The sequence below is a fragment of the Natator depressus genome, chromosome 1 (assembly GCF_965152275.1).
Source record: "Natator depressus isolate rNatDep1 chromosome 1, rNatDep2.hap1, whole genome shotgun sequence".
NCBI lineage: Eukaryota > Metazoa > Chordata > Testudines > Cheloniidae > Natator > Natator depressus.
Window position 1 is genome coordinate 318,312,406 of NC_134234.1, and position 23,441 is coordinate 318,335,846.

At 44.3% G+C, this 23,441-nt stretch overlaps 1 protein-coding gene across 3 annotated transcripts in view; it reads right to left on the reverse strand.

Moving 5' to 3' along the window:
- The window catches only part of CPNE8 (copine 8), a 285,766-nt gene that overhangs the window by 48,143 nt on the left and 214,182 nt on the right, over positions 1-23,441 (reverse strand). For all 3 annotated transcript variants that reach the window (XM_074942429.1, XM_074942430.1, XM_074942431.1), the window contains exon 16: positions 17,596-17,723. In XM_074942429.1, the coding sequence (XP_074798530.1) occupies positions 17,596-17,723 (128 nt within the window). The remainder of the gene's footprint in view (positions 1-17,595; positions 17,724-23,441) is intronic.

Sequence of the window (23,441 nt, forward strand, 5' to 3'; positions counted from 1 at the left end):
CTCCTCCCCCCCCTCCCCAAGACCACCTGAAGTTGTGTAGGCCCTTTTGGTCTCACACGTTTAACCTGCAACAATGCAACTTCAACCCTGATGAAGCCTGGAGAGCTGAATCGAGTTCACAAAAAGTTATAAACAAACACCTTATGAAAGAGCTGATGCAGAAGATCTCTGGCTTTGATCTCCCATGAAGTTCATGGGCAACTCTAAACTGTATCTGCACAAACTATGACAGATACGGATACTTGCTGCACAAATGGAAAATTAAAGACTCTCTGGTGTGCAACTGTGATCACCCAGAACAGACCATGGAACATATAAAAACTCAATGCTCAATTCACAAACATGAAGGAGACGTCACAGCAATAGACTCTGCTATTCCAGATACAATTATCTGGCTTAACCATCTAAATGTAAAATTATAGTTGTTGCTCTACATTTACATCAGCCATACAAAGAAGAATATAGCTTTTATGTCTCCTAGTTTGTTTTAATGCTATACTTTAATATTATGTTGTAAAGGATGTACTGTTATTGCAATTTGTGCTTTGCATAAGATATTTAACAGAAATTTTAGTTGCCAGTTGTAAATGCCATAAATGGCAGGTCATAAATCCAAGGGCAATTTTGGTCAAAAGGCAAAAGAGCATCTTCTCAAAGAACAGGACACTTCCCCTTGTACAAGACCCACTAGTCTGGTTTACATATGATCTTTGTCTCAAGAAAACAAACTTTTTAAAGAATTTTATGTTTTAGAGAAAGACCTGGTAGCGAAAAAAAATGAGGACTTTTTTTTCCAGGTTATTCCAAAGAGAAGTATAGGGATGTGTTATCAGAGCTATAAACTAAGACACAGAAGTGGGCTTTTTCTTTAGACCCATCTCTGTTTTGCAAGAAAAAGCATCAGTTAAAACACCTACAAAATTCATACTGAAATACATTTCTTTTACAAAAAGAAAAGGAGTACTTGTGGCACCTTAGAGACTGTAACGAAAGTGATCAGGTAAGGTGAGCTATTACCAGCAGGAGAGCAGGGGGGAGGGGGGAAACCTTTTGTAGTGATAATCAAGGTGGGCCATTTCCACCAGTTGACAAGAACGTCTGAGGAACGATGTCTCGTTGGAGTCTTCAAAAAACTCCAACGAGAGACTGCTGAATTGGAATTTAATTTGCAAACTGGATACAATTAACTCAGGCTTGAATAAAGACTGGGAGGGGATGGGTCATTACACAAAGTAAAACTATTTCCCCATGTTTATTTCCCGCCCCTCCACTGCTGTTCCTCTGCTGCTGGTAATAGCTCACCTTACCTGATCACTCTCGTTACAGTCTGTATGGTAACACCCATTGTTTCATGTTCTCTGTGTATATAAAGCTCCCCACTGTATTTTCCACTGAATGCATCCGATGAAGTGAGCTGTAGCTCATGAAAGCTTATGCTCAAATAAATTGGTTAGTCTCTAAGGTGCCATAAGTACTCCTTTTCTTTTTGGATACAGACTAACACGGCTGCTACTCTGAAACATTTCTTTTACAAACACTCTAAAGTTTTCATTCTTCAAACTAAGAAAACAATTATGGTTGAAAATGTTGGTTCCTCTTAGCTGAGGCTTGCCTACACAATGAGTGGTGCAATAGAGGGGTGTGAATTCTAGTACACACTAAAATTTCCTAGTGGGCTTTAATGTAGCACTGTTTGAAATGGGACTACATTAACACGAACTAGGGACCATTTAGTACACGCCAGCAAATCCACACAGGCCAGTTAGTGTGCAACACACTAGTGCACACTTGAATTTATATCCCCCTAGTGCAGGTCCACACACCATGAAGACAAGCCCTAACTCATTTGGAACAACCCCCTTTTTTATTCCTTAAATACTTAAATTGCTAAGCTTATTTTGAAATGCATATTTGCAAATATTTTGTATCAAAGCTTCTAATGATATGTAAATAATAAAAGGCAGTATGTACCAACTTTGAATCTAATGACCATGCGGACGGGTTGCTAACTACAAGAAGCCATGTAAGTATAGAATACTTATATTAATTGGGAAAATAACTAGTTATTTGACAATGCTTAAGCAACTCCTTCACCCAACTCAGAAAGAAAATCACCTCTCCAAGACTGTTAAGAAAAGACAATGACTTATTTAATGACTATTCTAGTCTGAAGACAGAAATTCAATTTATATTAAATACTAATAAAGCTGAAGAAATAGCTCAGAAAATGGACTAAATAAAGGAAAGCATTAAAACTCTTAACTTTAAAAATGTTCTGATAACTTCCTGCCACAGAGACAAAAGCAATATAACTATCAAATTAAGGTAAATTTATAATCCTAATGCATATACATTAATGGGCTACATAAGCTCCTAAGGATACTGCACAAAGATACTGAGCGAACATAAGAATGAAAAACAACTAATTTAAATCCAGCCAAGCCCTAAAAATAGGTATGCCTTGCACCACCACCAAAATTATGAAAGAAGAGTATAAAAATCTCTGTAGTAAGCAAGCAGTATGCACTTTGCTGCCATCCTCAACTTTACAGCAGTCACAGCTCATCTGGCAAGCAAACAGCAACTGCCACTATTTTGGCAACTGCCAAATTAAGACAGCCAATAAAAGAACAGTCACTGAGCCGCATCAAGAAAAAGCGACCCTCCCCAGTTCAGAAACATCCCCAGGTCTTCAACATGAATTGGTGAGCTGGAAATTAACCATAGCATTGTCAAGGAATTAGATCTGAATTTTCTTGTAATAATTTTAATGGGATATTGAAATACTATTTTAATTTAAGATATTAACAACTTCTCCTGTTAAAATACCAAATGGTTAGACCAGGTAATCCTAGGTAGGTCTAATATTGGTAAACAGAGAGAACTAATGGGATTTAATTCGGATTACAGTTCTTAATGTTAATTAATTTTTACTCACCTTTGCCCATTTATAAACTGTTTAGGTTATATATGGTAAACCAAATAGGACTCACCTACCCTTAAACAAAATTATTTTCCTGATCTATAAACTGTTTTAGTTACTCAAGATACACTATGACTGGACTCTCTACTAATTTTGGAAATAATATACTTTGGTCTTAACTTCCAAAGAGAAAAGTGCCTCCACCAGAGGCAGGCCCAATCTTAAAGATGTAATCTCTGTCAAAAGCTTTCCACAGAGACACATACAGAAGAGACTGCAATTTAAGTAAGCATTATTTATCATTTATGTTCTGTTTGCTTTGGTTTCTGTGGTTCCTTTCTTTAAAAATAAAACACCCACAGTTAATTATTGTGATGATTTGCTTGTTTTTAACCATGGTGTCCCCTAAGAGCCCCATATGCCTGAAATAGCAGGAATCACATTCCTGAACTGGCATTCAGAGATTGAGTTTATTATGAGCTGACCCACCATTTCTTTTTTCTCTAGACATTGTTTCTCTAGACATTTTAGTCCTTTTTTGGATAAAATTACTTGGTGTCTAGCAACTTTAAAAAAAACACTTTCACTCTCACAGGTGGCAGGGAGAGAAGAGGGACACCAGCTAGTTCATATTCCTTGTTCTGTGGTTTTCTGTTGAAGTATATTTGCAATCAGTTGATCTTTTTCAGATGCCAGGAATATTACATTACTGCACGGTGACTTCTTTGAAGTGCAGCGTGCCTGGCACCTCCTGGGACTAGCCATGGGAACTGGCAGGAAGCGGAGTGCATCTAGATAGGATCTATTCCATGCAATTGAATGAGGGGATGAAAAAAAAAAAAACTGAGAACTTCTGCCACTTACCAAGCTATACATTCAGCTATTCAGGATTTCCTCCTGAATGATTTTTCTTTTCTTTTTTTTTAAATAATACAGTAGATAAATCTTTTGCAATAAAGTAAAAAGGACCAACCAGCCTACAGTTCCTGTTCAGATTTTTATCTGGAAAAAACCCACTATAGTTAAGACGGATGAACAATTTGAACTTGATTCTTCACTTACATATACAGATGTGCATCACTGTGTAGCTTATAAAATAAACTACTATGTTTGTGCACACATGCAAAATAGCAGAGGTTATTGAATGCTCTTTAATGCATACCTGGATATCTACTAGCAGGATTGAGAATGTGGCAATTCTTAACGTCTTTATAAAATCCTTTTTATACCATGCCACATCAATGATAGAGACAGATGTTGCTATTACTACTATCTTCTATGCAAAAACCTAGTTAAAGTAGTTGAATTTATATCAAAATTATGCAAAAAGTAGTCAGACTCTTATGCTGACTTCACAAATGAGAATTCTTACATTTTAATTCGTTCTTGGCTTCTTCAGTTCAACACAGAATACTTCCTTATATTGTCTGACAGGTAGGATTTGCACTTGACTTTAAGCCTTGAATGCATAAACTGGAATCTCGAGTAGGAGCAGTGAGGTTATATTACCTCTGTATTTCACATGGTGTGACTGCTGCTGGAACACCGTGTTGAATTCTGGTGTCCACAATTCTAGAACGATGTTGATAAATTGGAGAGGATTCAGAGAAGAGCCACAAGAATGATTACAGGTTTCAGAGTAACAGCTGTGTTAGTCTGTATTCGCAAAAAGAAAAGGAGTACTTGTGGCACCTTAGAGACTAACCAATTTATTTGAGCATAAGCTTTCGTGAGCTACAGCTCACTTATGAAGTGAGCTGTAGCTCACGAAAGCGTATGCTCAAATAAATTGGTTAGTCTCTAAGGTGCCACAAGTACTCCTTTTCTTTTTAAGAATGATTACAGCATCAGAAAACATGTTTTGCAATAATAGTGTCATGGAACACTGTTTAGCTTAACAGAGAGAAGGTCAAGGGGTGACTTGATTACAGTTTGAAGTACCTACACGAAGAACAAATATTTAATAATGGGCTCTTCAGTCAAGCAGAGAAAGGTATAACATGATCCAATGTCTGGAAGTTGAAGCTAGACAAATTCAGACTGGAAATAAGGTGTAAATTTTTAAAAGGGAGAGTAATTAACCACTGGAACATCACATTGGATTCTCAATCACCGACTGGATGTTTTGCTAAAAGATATGCTCTAGAAATTATTTCCGGGAATTTCCATGACCTGTGTTATACAGGAGCACAATGGTTCCATCTGGCCTGGTAGTATATGAATTTAAGATCTCTTATTGTTTTCACAGATTTTTTTTTTAACGCCAGAATGGACCATTAGATCATCTAGTCTGACCTTCTGTGTAACAGGCCAGGTGCAACAACATTCTCTTCCCTGACTAATATTTCTATAGCTAATATTATGATGTTAAGTAAAATCTTACTTTCCACTAAACTTCTATAGGATTGTCTACATGAATATTTAGTTTGCAACAAACTGGGATGCAAGTCTATTCCATCCAGCCGGATGTGCATTAAGGTGTCCATACGGACCCTGCTGCAATGCACTAAAAGTTCTGTAGTGCGCTTTGATCTACCCCACTTTGAAATGGCACTAGATCAAAGTGCACTAAGGAACTGTTAGTATGGGTCAGGAAGGTCCACAGAAATAGTTAGTGTGCAACAGACTAGTGTGGGGTTGATTCACACCCCAGATTGCCACAAACTAAACTTAAAAGAAACTCAAAAAAGTTTACTTTTTGAAACCAGTATTCTTTTTACAGTATGGATAAATTCTTCCAAGTTCAAGAAATGAAGATTCAGAAAAATTAACAGGTAAAAATTCACATTTCTGCAGTCATAAGTTTATCAACTCAGAACTAATAGGATTTGTACAGGAGCCCTCTATTAGAAAAAAAAATCGTAACTGGATATCAATGTCAGGAGGAGCAAGCATTATTTAGAAAAATGTCATGGAAAAAACTATGAACCCAATTCTCCACTCTGCTATACCAGTTTAAATCAGCAAAGTTACCCCACATTTACATCAGCGTAAATGAGTAGAGAATTATAAGGCTCTATGTTTGCTTGATACTCCAAAGGACTCTGTATGCCCTGCGTCCACTGCAATAAAAGAGGGTATTTTACAATTCTTTATGAAGATGTGGAGAAAATATCACTCTGCTGCTTGGTAAATCCTTTCCCTCTTCTCATTCAAGAAGGAATGCCTCTTGCAGAATGAGCCTATATATGGTCTGGACTCAGAATACCTTTGGGCTTTTTAAGGGTCATATGTTTCCCAATCCAGTGTTCTCTCATAACTTGGGACCGAACCATAAAACGAAAAGGCAATCATATTTCCTAAACCAAACATAGAAACGCTCATAGCGCCCATTCCTTTCTGGGTGGTTCAGAGCCTTAGACCAGAAAGATGGAAGGGAGAATTCTTGATTGGCATGGGGCTGCCTTAAAAGTGTTGAAGGAAGGTAAGGTAGAGAGAACAAGATAATATGTAGAAAAAGTTAGCACCAGAGAAGAGACAAGGAGACTTTGAATACTAAGTCACTCTCTGCGATGATCTGTGTAATCTGATTGCTAAGCATACCATGTTGCATGCCATCTAGATTTTCCCTGGGAGAGGGAAGACTTTCCCTGCTTTAGAACTAAATTAGGCTTGGATTCCCAGCAGCTAAATCAAGGTCTGAATTGACTGAACAGTGCTTTTCAGATGGTGTCGTGGGGTAGGTACATCCCGTCATTGGGTGTTGTTGGGTCATGTAGAGTTAAAAAGAAGGGCGGAGGTGATTCTGCAGTCGGTTACATCCTATGCTGATGAGCCTTACTGTAACATGGGGTAGTATTGCCTAGTGACTAGAGTCAATAAACAGCTTTTCCCGTCAGGGCGGCATGGCCCAATGGCCAGAGTCAGCGAGCAGCCCTTCCTGCAAGGGCAGCATGGACCAATGGCCAGAGTCAGTAAAGTAGCCCACTTCTGTGAGGCTGTGTGGCCTGTTGGCGGAGTGGGGCACCACTCAGGAGGGTGTGGCGCCCTGGGCCCTCCCTGCTCCTCCGAGCCCCAGCCCAGGGCCCTGGCAGTAGTGGGGGAGCTAACCACCAAGTCAGCAGGGATACTCCCGAAACATGCTGACTGGTCTCCCGGTTCACTCACTGGCAAAGGAGTTCGAGTCCCCTGGGCCGCTTCTTACCCTTTCCCCCACGTCAAAACTTCCGGTTTCCCCAGGTCTCTCTGGTCCTCAAATGGCCGAGCTCCCACTGGTCCCATCCCTTCTCTGGACTTGTCAGGCAGCCTGGAGTCTCCAGTCAGGAACTCTGTGAGCCGTAGTCCCAAGGTTGGGACTTGTAGCAACTCCCTGCAGGGAGCTTTCAGCCTGAGTCCTTCCCGGTCAGTAGCTTCTCCAGACTGAGCTGGGCTGCTACCTTTTATATGTTGCCTCCAGGCTGAGTATGACCAGCAGGGTTGGAGGGGCGGGGCTTTCTCAGCTTGCAAAGCAGAGTTAACACTTTCGGGGCTGGTGCGGGATAGGTATGCCCTGTCACAGATGGTTAAGTAATTGAACAGCTACTTTTCAACTGCATTTGACAGCTCTCCTGCCTGATTCAACTGATGGAACCAAAATCAGAAAATCCTACAAGTGGTAGAGAAATACAATTTTGTTCTTCCTTGGTTTTGCTGCAGTGATGACCATGATCTTTGAGAAAAAAACATGGCACTTTCCTAATCTGAAGGGCCTGCCACTGTACTATAGAATTCCCCAATGGAAAAAAGATGATTAACATTCTGTAACCGTTGCACTTTGAGATGTGTTGCTCATGTGAATTCCAGTGTAGCTGTGCGCATGCTGCATGCACCGCCGGTGGAAAGTTTTTTCCTCAGTGGCATCATTGGGTCGGCTCTGGTGCCTCCTGGAGTTGTGCCCTCATGGCGCTGTATATACGGATCTACCACCCTGCTGACTCTTCAGTTCCTTCTTGACGGCTAACTCTGACAGAGGAGTAGGAGGGCAGGTTTTGGAATGCACATGAGCAACAAATCTCAAAGAACAACAGTTAGAGAAGGTTAGTAACCGTCTTTTCTTCTTTGAGTGCTCACTCATGTCTATTCCAATGTAGGTGACTCCCAAAGACGTAGGAGGTGGGTTCAGAGTTCAACAACAAGCAGACTCTAGCACTGCTCTGCCAAATCCAGCATCGTCTCTGGCCTGCTGCATGATGGCACAGTGAGTTGCGAAGATGTGGACATATTGCTGCTCTGCAGATATCATGGATGGGAACCTGTGCCACAAATGCGGCTCAAGACGCTTACACCCTTGTGGAATGTGCCATCAGGGCTGGAGCAGGGACTTTTGCCAGGTCGTAGCATGCGTGGATACAAAAAGTGATCCACAATGAAATTCTCTGGACTGAGACTGGAAGGCCTTTCATCCTGTCAGCCACTGCCATTAAGAGATGAGTAGTCTTCCTAAATGATTTGGTTCTTTTTATGTAGAAAGCCAGTGCTCTCCTGACATCTAACAAGTGGAGACTCTGCTCCTGGCTACTGGTGTGCGGTCTTGGGTACAAGACTGGGAGAAAAATGTCCTGGTTATTGTGGAACTGTGCTGGCTGGGTGAGGGCACGGCTGGACCTTATCCTTGAAGAAAGCTGTGTATGGGGGCTCTGATGTGAGCCCTAATCACTGAAACCCTCCTGGCTGACATGATGGCCATGAGGAAGGCCCTCCATGACAAGTAAAGAGCATGTTGCCAAGGGCTTGAATGGGGGTCCCGTGAATCTTGATAGTACCAAGGTAAGGTCCCAGGGAGGGATCAGCTGCCACACTTGTGGGTACAGCCCGTCCAGTCCCTTAAGAAAGTGGCTACAGAGTGACTTAGAAAAAATAGACCTGCCGTTCACCGCTGGGTGAAAAGCTGAAATTGCTGCCAGGTGTACTCTAATTGAAGATACCAATAGCCCTTGCTATTTCAGATGTAGCAAACAGCTCAGAATACACGGTGCTGATGTTTGGGAGGCAGAGACGTCTTTCTGCACTAAACAGATTGAGAACTTTTTCCATTTGGCCAGGTACGTGGCCATGGTGAGTGGCTTTCTGCTCCGTAAATGAACTTATTGAACTGGACCTGAGCATGTTACCTCCAAGGGATTCAGCCATGAAGCTTCCAGGCTCTTAGATGGAGGGACTCGAGGTTTGGATGATGTAAGTTTCTGTGATCCTGAGAGATTGGATCCAGAAATGGAGGTAGGGTGATTGGTGTTTCCACCGAGAAGTCCAGAAGAGTGGTGAACCAGTGCTGATGCGGCCAGGCTCGCTCTTTCCATTCTGGCCTTCAGCAGGACCTTGTGTATGAGCGGAATGGGAGGGAATGCATAGAAGAGATGTTCCTTCCAAGGGAGAAGAAACGTGTCTGTGATCGAGCCCAGTGATTCTGAAAGGAACAGAACTGCAGACACTTTCTGTTGCGCTTCATTGCAAACAGGTCTATCCAGGGATTTCCCCACCTCTGGAACATGGTCCTCACAACATCCGGGCGAATGGACCACTTGTGATTAGAGAAGGATCTTCTGAGACAATCCACTAACTTGTTCTGGGCCGTTGGAAGATAAGAAGCTTCAAGGTGGATCGAGTGGGTTATGCAGAATTCCCAGAGGCGGAAGCCTTCCTGGCATAGGTGAGAGGAGCACGCTCCACCCTGTCTGATTATACAGAACATCGCTGTCATGTTGTCTGTAAGCACCGACATGCACTTGCTTTCCAGGTGGGGCTGGAACGTTTGGCAGGCAAGGCACACTGCTCTGAATTCTGTCACACTGATGTGTAGCAAGAGCTCCTCCTGGGACCAGAGGCCTTGCGTCCTGAGGATCCACAGGTAAGCTCTCCAACCCAGTGTGGAAACATTGGTGACTAGAGACATCGACAGCTGAGGTTTCGTGAATGGAACGCCTGTGCATACTACCCGCGGATCCAACCACCGTAAGAGGGAGGCAATCACCGAGGGGGGAATTGTGACCACCCTGTCCAAGCAATCCTCACCTAGTCGGTACCCTGATACTAGCCAGGCCTGAAGAGGTTTGAGTCGCAACCTCGTGTGCTTCACCATGTACATGCATGACACCATATGCCCCAAGAGCTTCAGGCAGTTTCTCGCCATGGTGATGGATTGTTTTCTGAGGCTCTCTATGATTGAGCTTAGGGCCTGGCATCCAGTAGAAAGGCTCTGACTTGGACTGAGTCAAGGACTGCCCCTATGAATTCTATCCTCTGGATGTGAGAAAGAATCCATTTCTGCATGTTTAACAACAGCCCAAACTTCTGGAAGGTTGACAGTATCAGTCGTATGTCTGCCTTCACCTGAGCCCTGGTCCGATCTCTGATCAACCAGTTGTTGAGGTCAGGGTACACCTGCACTCTTCGTTTTCTTAGGAAGGCCACGACCACTGCCATGGACTTCCTGAAAACTCGAGCGGCTGCTGACAGGCCGAATGGAAGTACTGTGAATTGGTAGTGTACTTGACCCACAATGAAACGAAGGAATCTTCTATGGCCTTGGAAGACTGAAATATGAAATACTCAACCTTTAAGTTGAGTGCGGCATACCAGTCTCCTGGATCCAGAGAGGGGATAATGGAAGTCAAGGAGACCCTATGGAACTTTAGCTTCTTCATGAATTTGTTGAGGTTTTGCAGGTCCAGTATGGGTCTGAGTCCACCATTGGCCTTCATGATTAGAAAATATCGGGAGTAAAACCCCGTGCCCTTTAGCTCTGGAGGAACCTCCTCTACCGCTCCCATTTGCAGGAGCTTTTGCGCACTTCTTGAATCAGAGAAGGCTCCCTGAACAGAGGGTGGGAAGGACGGGAAAAACTGAACTGCAGAGTGGATCCCAGTCGCATAATGTGTATCACCCTGCGATCTGAGGTGATATGGGCCCATTCCCAATGGAAATGGGATAGCTGGTCAACATAAATTGGGGAGGTTGGATCCAGACACTGTCCTGGTATGGCATCCTTGGGCGCATCCTCAGAAGGCCTGTTTAGAATTGTCTGGCAGGCCCTGGTCGGTGAACCAACAAGGGTTTGGAAGGAGGCCTCCTCTTGTAGCTCCTGCCCTGCCTCCTATTATAATCCTGCCTCGACTGAGGCTGGCAGAAATGAGGCAGAGACTGGGGCATACAATTCTCTCTCAATGGGTCCGGTGTGTGCAGTCCCAGAGACTTCCCAGAAACTGGCCCTGGCGTCTTTCAAGCTGTGGAGCTTGGAGTCTGTCTGCTCCGAAAAGAGTGACGTGCCCTCAAATGGAAGGTCCTGGATAGTTTGCCGCACTTCATGTGGGAGACTCGAGGCCTGCAGCTACAAGCTTCTTCTCATAGCCACAGCCAAAGCCATGATCCGAGCAGCTGAGTTGGCCACGTCCAGTGCTGCTTGCGCCACTGCTCTGCCTTCCTTGACTAGAACCAAGAACTGAGCCCTGAATTCCTGTGGCAGCAACTCATTAAACTTTGTTATTGTGCCCCAGGAGTTGAAGTCATAATAGCTAAGGAGCACCTGCTGGTTGGCAATATGAAGTTGGAGCCTCCTTCGAGTAGATTTTTCTGCCAAAGAGGTCCAGATTCTTGGCATCCTTACCCTTGGGGGGGTAGGTCTCTGGTGCCCCTGCTTCTCCCACTAACGATCCTGGAGGAAGATCAGTATATAGTTAGTCAAAGCCCTGCCGTGGTACAAAATATTTCCTCTCCACCCTTTCTGACATGGGTTGAAAGGAGGCGGGAGTCTGCCACAGTGCCTTACCAGGCTCCAGAATGGCACTATCCAGAGGCAAAGCTACCCGTGAGGGGACTGAAGGAGTCAAGATGTCCACTAAGGCATGGGAGGTCTCTGCAATCTTCTCCACCTGGATCCCCAGGTTTTGGGCTAACCTCCTTAGTAGATCTTGGTGCACCCTGTGGTCATCCTGTGTGGGTGCAATGGAGGTTCCCACTACCACCTTGTCTGAGGAAGAGGATGCTAGGACTGGCACCAGGCCTTGCTTCTATCCATCAGCACCTAGCACATCCAATGGTGCTGGTCCCTGAGGTATGGTACTGGGCTCAGTACCTGGGCCCTGTTCCTGTACCGCAGGAGGAGGTGGTGAGGCTCTACCCTCCAATGCAACAGAGTATGACCTCCTTGACTGAGATCCTTGGATCTTATGAAAAGTGAAACGAGTCCAAAATAGCCATTACAGGCAACAGTGTGTGCCAGCCAGGCCACTGGTGGAACCCCCCCTGGCCCAAATCGGCCATTGGGTACTGGTGGTCAGACTGGTGCCGGCTCCTGTGGGAGCTGTAGGATTTCGGCGTTGAATCTGAGGGTCAGGATTTACTCCCCAATGACTATGGGGGAGCGGTGCCAGATGGCATCAGCGAGTGGTGCCGAAAGGGGGTGACTGGTGCTGCGGCATCAATTGCTGGTTTACCCTTTGACGGCATCTGGGGTCTCAGTGCCTCAGCTGCTCATGCCTCCAGCACTGGTTCATGCCTGGTGTCAGATGGCGGTACCAGCAGGGACATCAGGTCCTGTGCTGCCTGGAATGCCTCTGGTATAGATGGAAGTGCCAGTCCCGTGCGCCTATGGCTCTCCCTCCTTTAGTCTCTTTCTTTCTGGCTACAGGGTTTGAACCCTTTACAAATCCTGCAGCGGTCACACAGGTGAGATTCCCCAAAGCACCTGAGGCAAGCTGAGTAGGGGTCACTAATGGGCATAGGCTTGTGGCAAGCCTCACATGGCTTGAAGCCCTTAGACCGAGGCAAGCCCTGGTGCCAGGGATAGGGGAGAACCCCGTTTAGAGGGGTCCTACTTTATTACTATAACTATAACAATTAACTACTCATTTTTCAACTATTTACAGGAAAAACAAAGTCCACCGGGGAGAATACTTGCAAGAGCAAGAATGAGCAGAAGTTCCAGCAACCATGACGGATGGAAAGAAGGAACTGAAAGGGTGGCAGGTCAGCAAATCCCTATATACTGCGCCATGAGGGCACGACTCCAGGGGGCACCAGAGCCAATCTGATGGATACCACTGAGGGAAAAACTTTCTGGCAGCGGTGCACACAGCACACGCACATCTGCACTGGAATGGACATGAGCAAGCATTCACAGAAGAACATAAATATTGGTGAAGGATGAAGTCTACTGTGATATGAAGATACTCATCCTGTAAGATTACTGGTGCTAAAGCTTTTGGATGAACTCCTAATATTACTGATTGGAGGCAAATTATCTACACCTTGTATATTACTGTCTATTTTACAGCTGATCATGATCCCCAAAACTGCATGATTTGTCCTCCACAAAGAGTCATTCTGAACTTGAGATTCTGGGTGCAGACAAAAACACCTTCTCCTCTCTATTCTACCATGAACTTCAAGGTTAATCTGAGTGGTATCATGGTGAAAAAGAGAATGAACATTTACAGAAATAGTCCTACTGAGGATCTTGGGCAGGACCAGTAAGAGGAAGAGGGATCAGGAATATGTGGCTGCTGCTGAGTGTCCTCTGCTTATCTTCTCTGCCAGTTGATCTTCTAGGCTGTCTAGAGTTCCCATCTCAATCCCTTAACCTCTGAGGGAATGGTGAGGGGACGTTCCAGACACGTGTCGTATGATGTCCTTTCCAACAGAACAGGGCCATAACTAGGGAGGGGCGAGAAGGGCAGCTGCTCAGGACACAGTGCCGGCATGGGTGCAGAACTTGGGCAGCGCAGAATTGGGCCCAGCAGCATCAGCCCCCTCCCTCCTCAGGATTAGGTCCAGCAGTGTTGGCTGAAGTCCAGGAGCGTAGTTTTTTTTGGAGGGGGCTTACCCCTCCCCCCCCCGCCCAAACAGGGGTCTGGTCCTGGTCCAGAGCTGTTTATTGCTGCCTCTGCAGCTGTACGCCACCTCCTGGGTCCTAGTGCCAGTTGACTTCCCTTTCTACCTACGCTGGATGCCCTATATGGCCACAATCCTGTTTTCTGTACAAAGGTGAGTGCCCGCAGGCAGGAGGAGAAGCAGGGCAAGGAGGGGGAGGAAGTGAGGAAGGAAGGGGAATGGGGATAGGGCAGAGGAAAGATAATGGGATAGGGAAATGGGGCAAGGAGAGGGGTATGTGGGAGTAGGGGGTGGGGGATGGGGCAGAGGACAGTAGGGAAAGGGGATGGGATGGGGAAGAGAAGGGGCGGGAGAAGCAGGAGCCCTGCATGCAGTATCCCCATGGGAGCAGCAGCTAGGGCTCCTCCATTAAGCCAGCCCATCCCCCACCCAGCATTGGCAACCCATCTCCAGTGGGTACCCCTGTCACAGTTACCCCCTCCAGTGCCCTACAAATACCTTCTCCAAATATCCCTCCCAGCACACAGACACCCCTCCAGGACCCCATCCCCCTTCCCCAGTTAATGTGCTTTATTTGGGAATTTGAAATATGGTAACCCTAGGAGTTGCTCTGTCCTCATGGCCTTGGTTTCTGGACCTGGCAGGAGTGAATCCACCCTGTCAGCAGCTGCCTGCCCCTGGGCTGGGCACCAGTCTCACGTGGCTGAGCTCAGGCTGTGTCACTGCTCTCCTTGGCTGCTGGGCTTGCAATGGGTAGTTCTACTCTGTGTGTAGGGAGTGTGGCGAGAGTGACCAGGCTGCAATGGCAGGCCCCTGGGCAGCGAGTGGGCTGTGACTGGGCTGCTGTGAGGCAGGGGCCCCAGGGGAATGAGTGCTCCAGGGAAAAACTTATGGCAACCAGGCTTCATGCACAGTGGCTGGTTCCAGGGGGCATTGCCGGCTGGCACCAAGCTCCTTTGGGGCAGACGCAAGAGGGTGTCAGGAGCTCAGAGCAGTGCCACCGCTCTGCCTGGGGAGTGCCTGGCTTCGCAGAGGTGGCCTGACTCGGGGAACAGGGCAGGGAAGGCTGCTTGGCAGCCAGCCAGCACTCTGGCTCCCACAGCACAGAGAGTTAGGGGCCTGAGCAGACTGGGCAGCTCCCACCAGCTTCCGATCTGCTGGCCTCTAGTAGAAGGTAACGGTTTTAAAACTGTGGGGTGCATCTCCCTCGGAAGGCGTGCCCCACAGTTTGAAAACCTCTGTGCCAAATGGGAGGCAGCATTCTGGGAGGGAGGGCATGTGGCCCTGCATGCCCCCCCCACGGCACCTCTAGGGGGCGCAAATATGATTGTTCACCCCAGGTGCTAAAATGCTTAGTTACAACTCTGCAACAGAGACCTTCCCCAGCTACAGGAAGCACAAACCTGTCCTGCACTAATGACTGCACTTTTTGGCCATCCTTACTTTTCATTTTAGTTTTTTTCCACAGAAAATCTCTTCAGAAACGCAGGAGTACTTCTGATGACAATGTTACAACACTACAACATCCCTTCCCCAATCAGCAGAAAGAGACAAACAAATTTGATAGTCCATTTGAGTAAGGTGCTTATCAGCCACACTGGGGATTAAAGCATGTATTAATTCTCAGTAGAACTCTTAACTGGTATATTTCTCTTATATATCTTATGTTTTGGAGGAAAGGGACTAAGTTTTCTCTACTACGTAACTTAGTTTGGTGAAATGGGAAGTTGTAAAATATATCCCTTCATAATGGAAAAACTGTTCCTAACATACAGATAAGAGACAATAGTTCAGAAAGATTCCAAGCACTTTCTCATTTCTCTTTTGAATATTTATTCCATTTTTCTAACTTTTCTCTATGAGTTTTCTGGATTTTCACTGAACCAGGAATTTTCAAAATATCAAATTTTCAACGTTTAGTTTTCCCCCCTCTTTCTGTGCCTTTTTTCCTTTCTGTCACCGAATGAGATAGTGTGCTTGTCTAGATTTTCCATTGTTCTTTTTTTTCCATTTCTCTCTTTCTAATTTAATTTTTCCTTTTGCCCCCTCTAACTTCTCAAAATCTACTCAACTTTGGAAAAGTTAGAGAAGCAAAAGGAAAAGTAGGAAAGTTCAACTAATCAACCCACCCAACCCCTGAATGTTATTCATATTATTGTATTCTGTGGCAAAGAGGGAAAAAAAAGAGGAAGGGGGAGGGGGAGAAAGAGAGGAAAGAAACATTTTAAAATTCAAAATGTCAAAATAAAAAAATATTTGGTGAAAACTTAAATTCTTCCACTTAGGACCCTGTAAAACAAACAACTACAAAAATATGAAATTTTTTTTGTGAAATATTTTTCCATTTTTCAGACAACTAATTGTAACATACTTTGTTTTTCCTCAAAAGAGGTGAAGGTGCTGAAACAGCAAAACAAGGCAAATGAAAAATACAAATTTAATAAAATTAAAATATTTCATCTCCTAAAATGTCATTTTATCAGGTCAGATGCCAGATCCTCAACTGCACAAGATTATCTTGCTACCAAGGAGGAGAGGAGATGAACAAAAATGTGTTTAAGCCACCTTTGCATACAACGTGCCCTCAGTATAAACCTGGATCAGCCTGAGATCTGTTCTAAATTATGCTAGCTTGTAATGGCCACCAAAGAGCCCTTACACTGGCCAGGTATTACCAAAGCACAACACACTCCAGTCACACCCCTTCTCAACTGAACCCCACTAAACTGGCCTCTAGGGCACCCAGAGTCGCCTCAAGGGCCAAACTAAGGCAGCTTTCCAGGCCCTCTGTGCTGCTGGAGTAGAACAAATGGGCTGGGAGAGGGACCAAGATCTGTCTATTACACAATAGTACAGTATGGCACATATGAGACCAAATTCCCTCTTCAGTGAAACAAGTGCAACTGAAAGGAAACCGAGGATCCCTATGTTTACTGTACAGAATTTTGTAAAAGAAATTTTTTTTGAATAATTTAATTATTTGAGAAACAATTATATATGGAAAGACCACGTTAAGAATTGCACATGAAGGCAGAAAATTAAGATTTAACTTTCAACCTTAATTCTATTTTCTGACAATTGAATGCTTGACTTCTCAACATTAATGTCCTATTTCTGTTTGTCTTTTCAACGGAATAATTATATTGTGTGACAAAGTTCCTCCTCTATCTTGGTGGGTCTTGCGCTTATTGGTGGATTTGCTCGCCTTGGAGCTTCATGGCAGCCCTTAGTTTGGCCATTTTCGTGAACCCACAGTCCAGGTCAACTCCTCCTGTGTCTGACCAGGAGTTGGGAGGTTTGGGGGGGAACCCGGGCCCGCCCTCTACTCCAGGTTCCAGCCCAGGGCCCTGTGGAATGCAGCTGTCTAGAATGCCTCCTGGAACAGCTGTGCAACAGCTACAACTCCCTGGGCTACTTCCCCATGGCCTCCTCCCAACACCTTTATCCTCACCATAGGACCTTCCTCCTGGTGTCTGATAATGCTTGTACTCCTCAGTCCTCCAACAGTATGCGTCCTCGCTCTCAGCTCCTAGCGCCTCTTGCTCCCAGCTCCTTACACGCGCACCACAAACTGAAGTGAGCTCCTTTTTAAACCCAGGTGCCCTGATTAGCCTGCCTTAATTGATTCTAGCAGCTTCTTGATTGGCTGCAGGTGTTCTAATCAGCCTGTCTTAATGGTCTCCAGAAGGTTCCTGATTGTTCTGGAACCTTCCCTGTTCCCTTACCCAGGGAAAAGGGACCTACTTAGCCTGGGGCGAATATATCTGCCTTCTATTACTCTCCTGTAGCCATCTGGCCCGACCCTGTCACAATTGGTAATAGGATGTCAATATATTCGGTTTCTCCAAAGCAACTGTTGGAATACTTACCTTGCTACATGATTAATTACTGGAGCAAAGTTTGTTGGTCCATAAAGCTGTACAGATTTTAAACTTCTATAGTATGCCTCCATTACACCATCAATTCCATTGCAATAGGGATTTTGAGGGTTTCCATTCTAAACAGTTAAATAACATTGGATAAGATTGATTAATAACTGAAATATTAACAAATCAAAATAAGCAGTATCACAATATACAGAGAAAGTTCTCATATGATATTTAACTGAACATCTTGTGTTCATCTGAGGTATGAAACAAAAGACTAATACTGTATGGAGTGTTGTTGCAGTTGTGTTGGTCCCAGGATATTAGAGAGAGACAAGGTGTGTGAGCTAATATCTTTTATTGGATCATGTTTTGGAATATATTACTACTTAATTTCTTATTTAAAACATTTCAGGAAAAATAATATGATGGCCAGACCCCAATGTATACACAGTATATAAGTATAAGGGATGCTGTAGTCTTTTATTGGCTTCAATATTCTGCTCTCTACTGGGCAAGCTGATCCTGAGCATGATTGGACCTAGTGCATAAGGGGGACAAATGGGAGCTGTGATCTCACTATGCTGGGAGACACAGGACTGCTTGGAATTCTTGTACTTGAGACTAAGCTTTTTGGGGCAGGTTTTTTTTACTACATCTCTATAACACTTATCACACTGAATGCCTATGCACAATGGGCTGCCAATTTTGAGGAACCTATTTATTTGTTTCATAATATGTAAATATGTCAAATCCCAGTTTAAGATTCCATACTGAATCTCAAGGCTGGTAGTTACAAAAAACTCTTAACTTCTGAAATTATTTGATTTTATGAGCCAGTTGTCCAGCTATAGATAACACCCGCAGGCCTCAATCATGATGTTAAACTACTACCACCACCAAGCATTTGGTGAATACTCTTGCAATCATTGCATACTCAAAAGGCAGTGCACCTTATACTGCTAGTGACTGAAAGTACACGGAGATATATCCTGTGTCTTCTTTTAGTGAAATGTAGACATAAGCATCTTGAAGATCTAAGGCCCCAAACTAGTTCTGTTGGTTAAGAGTAGTGATAATACTTCCCAGCACAATCATATGGAATGTTATCTTCCCAAAATATTTGTTTCATTTTCAGAGTGCACAGGATAGCATTCTATTTGGGAAAAAGGGAATACCAGAAACAACACCTTTTACTTCAGTAAAGTTCTGGCACCACTCTTTGTTTACTCAACAGTGCAAAGATCTCTTCTTGCACAGTTTTTCTCATAGAACTGGAAGGGACCTCAAAAGGTCATCTAGTCCAATCCCCAGCACTCACTGTAGGACTAAGTATTATCTAGACCATCCCTGACAGGTGTTTGTCCAACCTGCTCTTAAAAATCCCCAGTGATGGAGATTCCACAACCTCCCTAGGCAATTTATTCCAGTGCTTAACCACTCTACAGTTAGGAAGTTTTTCCTAATGTCCAACCTAAACTGTCCTTGCTGCAATTTAAGATCATTGCTTCTTGTTTTATCCTCAGAGGTTAAGAAGAACAATTTTTCTCCCTCCTCCTTGTAACATCCTTTTATGTACTTGAAAACTGTTATGTCCCCTCTTAGTCTTCTATTCTCCAGATTAACAAATCCAATTTTTTCAATCTTCCCTCATAGGTCATGTTTTCTAGACCTTGAATAATATTTGTTGCTCTTCTCTAGACTTTCTTCAATTTGTCCACGTTTCCTGAAATGTGGCACCCAGAACTGGACACAATAGTCCAGCTGAGGCCTAATCAGCACAGAGTAGAGCGGAATAATTACTTCTCATGTCTTGCTTACAATACTCCTGCTAATACATCCAAGAATGATGTTTGGTTTTTTTGCAACAGTGTTACACTCTTGACTCATATTTAGCTTGTGATTCACTAAGACCCCCAGATCCCTTTCCGCAGTACTCATTTCTCATTTTGTATGTGAGACACATGAGAGACAATAGGAGGGGGCTTTGGCATTAGATCAAACTAGGGGGAACACGGCCTCCTGTGAGATGTACAGATTTCAAATAGGCCCCTGAGTGTATTAAGAATAATAACTAGAGTTCCTTCTGGCCTTAAATCAGAAAATCTACCAATTTATTCCCCTATCAAGGACACAACCAAGGTTACAGTATGTACCTTTTTTTTACCTCCAAGTAATGTCTATCTCAATCTAACCAAAAATAATAGGAAACCAGCAATCCACACTGCATCCTGCTTGTGGAACGGAGATAAGTGAAGTTTGAATCTGAATTTTTCAGGAAATTGATCTGGAATGTTTAAACAATATCATTTAACTACCCTTGTGCAATGGATTAATACAGAGACCATTTTATAAATTTATATATGGATGGAGCCTTCTTTGCATGGCTAAAAAAGTCCACCCAGAAGATTAAACAAGGATATGGAAAAAGAGGACGTTTTCCTATGCAGACAAACCCATAATGTTCTGAGAGTTAATCAAGTCAGAGTGTGAACACTATAGCATTTATGCAAGCTAGAAATAACTTCCTGTCTGAACCAAAGAAACTGAAGGTTACATGGGCCAAACTTCTTTATACCCCACAAGTCCAAAGTACATGTTTTCATTCCAAATTAAAACCTGTACTATATCTGCCTTATCAATCAGATGTACCATCTTTCTATATGTGGATAATTTGTCTGGGTCCTTGAATATTTCTTATTTTATTGTAAGCTTTGAAGAATGTGAAATAAAATATATTAGATATAATCAAAGAACATATGACCATGTTCACCAAATTCTGTGGAATTATAAAGGATTGTTTTCTTTCTAAATTATTGCTGCATTGTAGAAATTTTATGAATTATATGGCATAAGGAAGCATAAACACCTAACTTGTGTATAGTCTTAAAGTATTAAAAGATTCTTAAAAGAGGGAATTCTAATTAATAGGGCGCTCAAAACAAAATACTATCCTTTGAAATGAATAAAATGTAAAAAACCTCTGACAAAGAAAGAAATGTGTTATATACCAAAACTATCTACTGGATATCAATGGAAGTAGCAGGAAAACTGGGGACTAGAAATCAGAAAGCTGGTTGACAAGTGGCAGCTTTTTTATTTCTACTGGACAACCTCCAATAATCCCTGAATAGAAGGTATAAAACTGGAGGTCACCAAGTGGTATCTCAGATTTTGCTGAGCCCATCAAAGAAACTGTCTAACTCCAGAAGTGCTGCCAGACACTTGGACAGCTTCTCCCTTCCTCCATGGTTACCAGGACTTTGAAATCTCTCTATTTCTTCTGAGGTTGATTTCTCTGTCTTTAATATAAGTCTAGGTAGTGGGTGGGGAAGAGCCTATTCAGGGCAATGAGCCATTAGGAAAAACAATAGGGCTTAGGAGAAGCTTATCTCCCAGCTGGGGACCCTTCCTGAGAATGTTACAGACAGCCTCCAAGTAATGGCTACTATGACTCTACAAGGACATGTGATAAGACCACGTCTCTAGACTCCATTTTGGGATGTCACTATTTTTCCCACAGACTGGTCTGAGAACCAAGCTTTGGGAACAAAGGGTTCCCGCCATATGCAAAAGCTACATAAGGCAAGGAGTGACATCATCTGGTGTTCTTCACTCCCAAGAAGACACAAGAAGACTCCTGGAAACACCTGAGGAACAAAGACTGGACTGGCAGAAGTGCTGGACCCAGGCTAAAGGGATTTTTAGCTTGTGAAAAACACCTGGGGATTCCAAGCTAACACTTATAATCACTTTATGTCTATCTTTTGTAGTTAATAAACTTGTTTTTGCTTTATCTAAACCAGTGAGTTGGAGTGAAGCGTATGGGAATCATAACTCATGGGCAAAGGCTGTTGCATATTCCTCTCCACATTGAGTGACGGGGTGAATTTTATGAGCTTACGTGGTACAGTTCCCTGTGCAGCACAAGACAGTATAAAAAACAGTTACCTACCTTTTGTAACTGTTCTTCAAGATGTGTTGCTCATGTCCATTCCAAGGAGGTGTGTGCGCACCGCATGCACAGTTGTCAGAAGGTTTTCCCTTCGTGGTACCCGTCGGGTCGTCTGTGGAGCCCCCTGGAGTGGCGCTTTCATGTCGGTGTATATAGGTCCCTGCTGACCCGCCACCTTTTCAGTTCCTTCTTGCTGGACACTCCGACAGCAGGGACGTGGGTGGGTCTTGGAATGGACATGAGCAACACATCTCGAAGAACAACAGTTACGAAGGGTCAGTAACCATTTTTCTTCTTCGAGTGATTGCTAATGTCAACTTCAAGTAGATGACTCCCAAGCAGTCCCCCGGAGGAGGGGTCCAAGTTCACAGAGTTGCAGACTGAAGCACTGCTCTACCAAATGTGGCATTGTCTCTAGCCTGCTGAGTGATGGTGTAGTGCAAAGTAAAAGTGTGAACCGACGACCACATCGCCGCCCTGCAGATATTCTGAATGGGGACCTGCGCCGGGAATGCTGCAAAGGAAGCTTTTGCTCTTGTGGAGTGCGCTGTCAACGATGGAGCCAGTATCTTTGCCATGTCATAGCACAGGCCGTGATCCAAGAGGAGATTCTTTGTGATGAGACAGGAAGACCTTTCATCCTCTTGGCAATGGCAACGAAGAGCTGCGTTGACCTTCTAAACGGCTTTGTCCGCTCAACGTAAAAAGCTAGCACGTGTCTAATGTCCAGGAATGGAGCATGTGTTCCATGTCATTAGCATGTGGCTTGGTTGTAACTGCACCTTGTCCTTATAAAACACTGTATAAGGGGACTTGGATGTCAGAGCCTTGAGCTCTGACACTCTTCTGGCTGCTGTTATAGCCACCAAGTAAAGGAGAGAGAAAGTCGCCAAGGGCTCGAAGGGAGGGCCCATCAGCCTAGAGAGCACCAAATTGAGATCCCATAAGGGAATCGGCCATCTTACTTGAGGGTATAGACTGTCTAGACCCTTGAGAAAACAGCCAACCATACGGTTGGCAAACTGAGCCAGGGTGGAAAGCCAAAATCACAGCCAGGTGAACCTTTATTGATGGTACTGCTAACCCCTACTGTTTTAACTGGAGTAAATAGTCCAGGATGAAGGGAATCGAGGCCTGCAATAAGGAGTGCCCTTCTGAAGTGACCAAATTGAATCTCTCTTCCACTTAGCCAGGTAAATGCTGTGAGTGGAAGGCTTTCTGCTGCTGAGGAGAATCTCCCTAACGGAGTCTGAGCAAGCAAGCTCCAACAGGTTTAGCTTGGAGTTTCCATGCTGTGAGGTGGAGACACTCCAGGTTGGGGTGCTGGAGGCAGCCATGGTCCTGGGTGATCAAGTCCAAACCAGGGGCAGGGTTACAGGTGTATTCCCGGACTGGTCCAGTGGCGTGGTGAACCAGTGCTGACATGGCCATGCTGTTGCTCTGAAGATTAATGATGCTTTGTCTTGTCAGACCTTGAGGAGGACTTTGTGGATGATTGGGAATGGTGGAAATACATACAGCAAGTGCCTTTTCCAGGAAACGAGGAAGGCATCCATGAGCAAGCTCTGGCTGCAATTCAGGAAGGAACAGAACTGCTGACACTTCCTGTTGTGTCATGTCACAAACAGGTCTATCTGGGGAGAGCCCCACCTGTGGAAAATGCTGATAGTGCCATCCGGACAAAGAGACCACTTGTGGCCAGGAAAGGACCTGCTGAGGTGGTTGGCCAGTTCATTCTGCGAAATGGAAGGTACGAGGCCTCCAATTGTATTGAGTGGGCGATGCAAAATTGTCACAGCTTAAGGGCTTCCTGACACAAGGGAGAGGAGCGAGCACCGCCCTGTCTGCTTATATAGAACATCGCTGTGATGCTGTCTCTCAATACCGATACACA